The 7,630-nt window shown below is 45.8% G+C and overlaps 1 protein-coding gene across 1 annotated transcript in view; it reads right to left on the bottom strand.

Annotated features, from left to right (window-relative positions):
- Positions 1-3,101: 3,101 nt before the first annotated feature.
- Positions 3,102-7,630, bottom strand: part of tjp3 (tight junction protein 3) — a 23,058-nt gene continuing 18,529 nt past the window's right edge. Inside the window, exons 23-30 of the mRNA XM_080535533.1 lie at positions 7,268-7,467; positions 6,736-6,831; positions 6,544-6,623; positions 5,988-6,198; positions 5,413-5,513; positions 4,220-4,774; positions 3,944-3,993; positions 3,102-3,832 (exon numbers count right to left, since the gene is read on the bottom strand). Coding sequence (XP_080391659.1) covers positions 3,718-3,832; positions 3,944-3,993; positions 4,220-4,774; positions 5,413-5,513; positions 5,988-6,198; positions 6,544-6,623; positions 6,736-6,831; positions 7,268-7,467 — 1,408 coding nt within the window. The 3' untranslated portion in view covers positions 3,102-3,717. The remainder of the gene's footprint in view (positions 3,833-3,943; positions 3,994-4,219; positions 4,775-5,412; positions 5,514-5,987; positions 6,199-6,543; positions 6,624-6,735; positions 6,832-7,267; positions 7,468-7,630) is intronic.

Genomic DNA, 7,630 nt, shown 5'->3' with positions numbered 1-7,630 from the left:
ATTTCTTGTGCTGGTTTATTATGAACAACATGTAAAATTGCAGGAAACTAGTACAAATAATTGGGTGGGAGAGAGGGGCCGCCGCTGCCAAAACGTGCACAGTTTTGGGTCGCTCCACCGCTAAAAAATCTCACTCCAAACTTTTGGTGAAACTTGGCAGCCCTGGGGCCTCATTCATAGAACGTGCTAGATACATTTTTGATCTTACCCGTGTCGTACGTAGAAAACCACGTCAACGTAGTGATTTATACAATTTCAACGTGAGTCAATTTGATCGTGGAAACGATCGTAGCTCGACGTCGAGTATTCAACTTGCTTACGCACATTACCTACTGGTTATGAGGAGTTATTACAGGCATGTGAGCCGCACTGGAAAAACGTTGCCTACTGTAATTCATGCGAAGTTTAAGTGGCTCGTAATAAAATTAACGATGTTGTTACCAGCCGAGAAAATGAGTTAAAGATTTAAAGGGAACTAATGTTTATGATTGTATTTCAGTCTTTCTTTATATCCCTCCGGAGCTGTCTATCTCTCTTCAACATGCCTATGCCTTGCCCGGCCACGCGCTAAATGATACTGGATTTCGAGTTGAGTCGGGATGAGGGGGAATGGCACCCCCCCTGAAATAAAAACAGTCCAAATCATCCCCCTTCTAAAACTGCCATCCCCCCTTTCCATCCCTTATGTCATTTTATCAATGAACGTGGTATTACTGCCCTCTCCCGCTTCCAGACGCACGCCTACCCTATAATATAGTATTAACGCCCTGTGATAGCGGCTCAAATAGCGGCTGAATGAAGCCAAGTGCTATAATATAATACAGACAGTACATAATATATAATAATATTATATATATTATGTATATTATGTACTGTCTGTATTATATTATATTATAGCACTTGGCTTCATTCAGACGCTATAATTGAGCCGCTATCACAGGGCGTTAATACAAACCTCATTCACCTGCGTTCAATTCCAAGTATGTTTGGTATTTATAGAATGAAGCACGTACGCAAGTTGAAATAATCTCAGCTCGTTTTATAAATGATGCTTACGACGGTTTAGAAAAATGTGCTTACGTCAAAGTCTAATGGCGCTTTTCCATTGACCGGCCCGGCACGGCTTGGCACGGCTCGCTTCGGCACGCTTTTGAACAGTTCTGGGTATTGACGCTTCTCCATTATACTGAGCGACCCAGGACAAGGAGGAGTTACGTGTCATAAGAGCACTTCACTGTAATAAGTGCCGCTATACAGCTCAACAGGGGAAATGCTTTTTTTTGTTGGTGAACTACCGTAATAAGCCTAGAAAAGTTCAACTGTTCAAAAAGTGCAACTTCTCTGCTTTCAGAAACTGTTTGAACTTTTTAGATTGGGCATATAGTTCACGAATTACGGTAGTTTGAAGGAACAATCCTGTCTGCAACGGCAGCTCGGGTTTCGGAGCAAGACAATCTATCGGCATTAGTCAAATACATGCTCACATCCAGTCATCCTCTCACTGCTGTCCATCAAAAATGGCATATCCATCAATAATATTACATACTAACAACTGCTCTGATTAGATTGCTTAGATTGTTTAATACATCAACGGGGGGAAAGCGAGATGAACTCGTGAGTGCTTCCTTCATTGAACGGAAAGTCCTATCTATCCCATTCAAAGTGTTTTAGTCTTCCCCCTTTCCACTGGTAATAAGGAATTGGCAAGAATAGATCGATATAAATAGATCAACATAATGCAGCACTATCATGCACAGATCAGCCTTAAAACATGTAACGGTGCGACGTATTTCTACGGAAAGGCTGACTGACGCGGGGCTCATTCAATCTCCGCGTTCGTTATAGATACGCTTGCAGCAGCGGGTGAACTCCTGGTTCATTGAGTTTACGGTTAAAAGCATAACTTCTCGGGGTGTCAGCGCGGTGGTTCAGGGCTCAAAATGACCGTATACCGATGGTGAAGTTAGCAAAGGAGTATTGTGTTTGTACCACCTTCACAGCCGGTGTTATTCACGGGCAAAGACGGTGCATAATAGCGATTTTTGTGTTATGCTTGTTGTAAATAAAAGTTCTATGATGCATTGAAATGACATTAAACTAAGATAATACGATGGTCAGCATACTATTTCGAATCTTTATTAATAAGCTATTACAGAAACTGTAGTGACATTTTCCAAGAGCGAATGTGGTATTTAAAGATGGCGGTTAGTGATGAAATCTATGAACATGGGATGACGATTTTCCATTGACCAATCAACGGTGTGCAGCGTCACACGTCACACGCAGCCTGGCAAAAAGGTTCCGGGTCTCAAAAAAGGTTCCTGCCCTCGATGGGTAGCTAAAGAAGCGACCCGACCCGACCCGACCCGACCCAGGCCGACAAATGGAAAAGCGCCAAAGAAGCAGGCCAGCCCGGGCTGACCCGGGTCAGCCCTCTAGTGGAAAAGCCCCAAAAGATGACGTTCAAGTACTTTTTTATGAATGAGGGGCCCCTGTTCATAGAACTGTTAACTTCAGGGGAAAAGTCAAGAAAATGACTTGATGGTGAAGATGATGTTGCAAACGAGGAGAGGAGGACCCACTAAAAAAAACATTGCGATGCATCGCAGATAGAATACACGCGTAAATGTACGCATTCATTTAGGCGCTTCTTCCATGCTCATCAAAGTGTTTATAATCCATCTGTACCCCCCCCCCCCCCCCCCCCCCGTTTAACTATCTTCAGTATAGTCCATGGATTCCTGGCAGTGACAACAATACAGTATTACTTAAAGGGATCCTCCTTCCAAACCAGTGGTCGTTCTTCAGTAGTCTGTTTCTACTGTCTTGAGAATCTGGGGCCTTTGCCTGATGACTAAGATTAGACGGGTGGACCCACGCACTATAATTAGTTTGCATTCATAAAAAAAAAACTAACTAATAAGGAGGACAGTGTTTTCATTTTGTTGGTTTAAGATTTCAATATGAGCTTTGTTATTATATATATCCTAGCTAAACTGCATTCATTATTGAATACCGGTAATCCAGAAACATGTTGGTTTACACAAACAAAAACACAATGTTTCTAACACACAGGTATTACAGAGTGACAGATGTGAGGATTGTACCTTGTTTTATTTACAATAAAGAAGTTTGGACAATGACATGCATTTAAGGGCATGTGTTTCATGTTCATACCTGTACATCAGTTTGTTCATCGTTTTGCGAATGTCTGTTTCTTTTTTCCAGAGCCAAATTCAAAAGTCTTTAGTTCAAATAACATCCGTGACAAGACAATCAGTGTGGTTGTTTGTGTCTTTTACGATCTCCATATTGGCATTATTATAAACAGTATTTATTAAAAAGGTGCATACACATAAAAAATAAAATGTCGCTTTACTGCAAGCTGTATAAATACAAAAACACCTGAGGGTTTATTACAATAGGCATTTACTGTGGAAAGACCTGTCCTTTCATCATCCTCCTTTCTTCATTCTGAACCCAGAACTGAAACCCAAGATATCATACTAGAAGGGTGCCTTGACGGCACTAATTCAAAAACCTTTCCACAGAAAATATGACTCCAGCAGGAAAAACGAGAAGAGAGTGAGCAGCCAATCAACATGTCCCATAGTAGATTAGAGAGGCACAGTGTAGTTTGTTCTAGCTGGGTTGGGTGAGACCCAAGAGTTGTAAGTTCTGGGGGGGGATGCAGGAACTGTAAGACATGTGTGTGTTCTACAGTTCCGTAGCGGGACCCCATTCGATGTCCTCGGCCTCCTCGCTGTCGTCGGAGCTGTCGCTGCCTCTGATCTGAGTGCGTCTGGTCTGGACCGCCTGGTGGTGAGCCAATCTGCAGAGCAGGAGCAGAGTGTCATCATCACACCACACTTGAAACACGTCACGACTTAACAACCGAATACCGTGTCACCCTAACGAACACAAGAGAACATATTTCACTTACACAAGGAACTGTGGGGAGGACCTCCTCTCCTGTGGTTCTGCCATGCGCGTCTGAAACAGGGGAACGGAGGAACGTTATAGTTCTGCATCACTGAGAGCATAGTATCTTTGCATCGTGAACAGGCCCGTCCAAGCCAACAGGCCCATTGAAGGGAGGCAAACGTATCAAAACAGCGACAGAACTAACTATTTATAATTTACACTTTCGGTGATTGAATATGCAGCCAATACTGTAGCCTTAGATCTGAGTGACAGCCACAGGCCCGGCGTTCTCTACCTGCTGGAGCTTCTCCTCGATGAAAGACAGAGTGACCGGCGGGGGGCTCTCTGGCCGCTTCTGGGCCGGGGGAGGTAGAGGGACGGGGTCGGGGGCTCTGAACTCAGGCGGTCCTTCCGAGGGGGTGGTGGGGGCCGCGGGGTCCGTGTCGCTGACGTCCGAGTCCGAGTAGCTGTGACGGGAGGGGGGGGCTTCGGCGGCGACGGAGGGAGGGGGGCTGTAGGAGGCGAGGCGTGAGGACCTGGGCTCGGGCACGTGCATCAGCGGGGGGATCTCCCGGGGAGGCTCGTGGGTGGGGCTGGGGCTGGGGCTGTCCTGCCCGGAGAAGGGCTCCGAGGAGCGGGCGAGCGCCGCCCCCGCCGCCGCCGCTGCCCTGGAGCTCCGGGGAGGCTGGGCCTGGGCGTCGAAGGGCTCCTCCAGGTCCTCGTTGTCAGTGTAGGCCTCTCCGTCGGTGAAGGCCTCTCCGTCCGTGTCCTCCAGGTCGCTGGCAGCACTCAGGTAGTCAGAGTGGCTCCGGTCTAACGCGTCCAGCTCCTCCTCTCCGCCTCCCTCCAGCTGCACACAGACATACCGTGATGTTAGAATTCTATCTAGAAGGTTCTATCTCCATTTTTGTAAAAATTTAGTTTTTTTCACATAATCTGATCCATTAGGTGTTTATTAATGCCTGTGTGGTGTTATTTTTTAAATGTTGACATTTTTGAGTTAGTAATTCATAAAATACAACGGTTCCATCTCACAAAACATAATGGAATGTAAAACACTTTGACGCTCAATATCTCTGAACTGCCCTAAACGGAGATAGAACCTTGTCAGCTGCACACAGACATACATACATCCACTTATTGGTTTAACTTGTTTAACCGGCTTAGCCAGTGAGAATATATTCACTCTTACTATAAAACAAACAGAACAAGGTTAGTCAAGAACTGAGTAGATGGAAAAACAAGATATGACGATGACGAGGACAATATTTGAACATCGGTACAGTCAGTGTTCAAACAGCAAGACAAAAAGAACATCATTCTTCCTGACACAAACAAGAGGTTAGCGGTTAGCATCCCATCACACTTATCAGAGTGCAGCCTACTCAACAGTGCCTTCTTCTGGCAGTCCTAACCATATACATACAGTTATAATTCTACGGTTCTACCGGGTATGAACAGGTTCAACAGAGGTGGGTTCTGTCTTACCGTGACTTCTGACACCCAGACGGGTTTAGCCTGCTGGTGGCGGATCTTCTCCTTCAGGACCTCGTACCACCCGTTAGAGCCGGGCTGCAGCTCAATGCGCGCTGGGAGGAAGGTTTAAAAAGACAGTTTTATTAAACACAGTGAACAGCATCGGACCGACCGCGATTAACAGTGAAGCACTCAAGAAAGGGAGTCAAAAACATTTCTGAGAAGAGAATACAGCAACACTGTTGGAGTAGGGGCACACACGCGCACACACACAGGCATATGCACACACACACACACACACACACACACACACACACACACACACAGGCATATGCATATGCATATGCACACACACAGGCATATGCACACACACACACAGACACACACACACAGGCATATGCACACACACACACACACACAGGCATATGCACACGCACACACACACACACACACATACATTCCATTGATTCATCTTTACGTTGTATACTCGACATAACAACAGGTGAGAAGAGAGAGAGAGAAAGAGAGAGAGAAAGAGAGAGACACGGACACAGAGAGAAAGAGAGTGTGTGTGTGTGTAGCTTTACCTGCAAACAGGTGGCTGCAGTGTTTCCTCATCTTGAGGGCCTGGGCGTAGAGGCGTCGGGAGCTCTTGTTGGAGTTGGGACAGAGCCTCTGTCTCATGGCCTTGACGTCCTTACGGCTGTGGGGGTCCAGGAACAGAACCATGGGGTGGTACTGGATGTAGTTCAGCCTCTCCACTGCAGTAGGAGTAATGTCCAGCAGAGGGTGCTTTTCCTGGAAACAAACCAAACCAAACCGACGGTAAACAAAAGGTATTCAAGAAGTTGCTTCGCAGTGCCGAGCTTTCTCTATGAGATTTCTCTACGAGCTGCGGGTTCTTCAGTCCTTGTCCACAGTACATGCATGATTTTGTTCCAGGCCAGTACTAACACACCCGACGCAATTGTTCATCAGACATGAACAATAGTAGCCGTTAATGCTTACAATAATATTGTGCAACTATTAATATTATACAACTATTAGTTGTATCAGGTGCTTCAATGTAGCTGGAACAAAGGCCTTTCTAACCTTAACCACCATCCCCTCTTCCCCCCCCCCCCATGTCATCCCTGTTCTTACCTTCTCTGCAATCTTCCTCACTGTGTCCAGCTTGATGACCGTGGACGCCGTTTCACCACTACTGCTACGAGGTACCATATCTGTCACGACCAGAGATGAAAGAGAAGATGGTTTCATTAGCCGTCGGTTGAACACAAAAGAACTAAGCTCTGTGTCTTGATATGAACTAAGACATTACACCAGCCAGCTTACCTGCCACCTCATATTCTTGAGGCATCTCTCTGGCCAGCTTCTCCATGGCGACGTCGTTCAGAGGACCCAGGATGACGATGGGGCGTTTGAAATTAGCTGAGGAGACACAAAGTTGGAAAGGATTAAAACCTGGTGGTCAGTTGGTCAAAGAGTAGTGGTGATAAAAGCAAGCTCGTTTCTAGAACAACATTTCGTGACGTTAGAATTATAAGGTTCTATCTCCATTTTTGTCAACATTTAGTTTTTTACATAATCTGATCCATTAGGTGTTTAGTAATGCCTGTGTGGTGTTATTTAAAAAAAAGTTTTTGAGTTAGTAATTCATAAAATACAACGGTTCCATCTCACAAAACATAATGGAATGTAAAAACTTTGACGCTCAATATCTCTGAACTGCCCTAAACGGAGATAGAACCTTATCATTCTAAGCTCACGATTTACCACAGCAGTGTTTCTGCCATTACTTGACCGTACTGCAAAGAATTCATCGTGAAGTTGAACAAAAATGTCATACAAAAAAAATTCCTCAAACCTTCTCTGAGCAAAACTCTCTCGTAGGCTGGGAATTTGCCCTGGATGGTGAGCTGGAGGAGGTCGTCACGGGTCCTGCGGACGTTCTTCTTGCCCCCTCTGAGGCCCCGTAGTTTCCAGAACTCGGCCCTTTGTCCAGGAGCCTGCTTCTCGGCCCCGCTGATCCTCTGAGACTGCTCCATGCTGGCCAGAGTCTCCGCCCTGAGAGACACAACAACAACAACAACAACTCTGTTGAGCATCTCCACGTTAAGGCCACATGGTAAACACAGTCCATACAGTATAGACACAGTCCTATAATACCCCTTCCCGGAACCTGCGGTCCGCAGACATGGGCCTGCTGTCCACCCCCCGCACCAACCTA

The sequence above is a fragment of the Nansenia antarctica genome, assembly GCF_963989245.1.
Source record: "Nansenia antarctica genome assembly, chromosome: 7".
Taxonomy (NCBI): domain Eukaryota; kingdom Metazoa; phylum Chordata; class Actinopteri; order Argentiniformes; family Microstomatidae; genus Nansenia; species Nansenia antarctica.
This window is presented reverse-complemented; position numbering and strand designations above follow the sequence as displayed.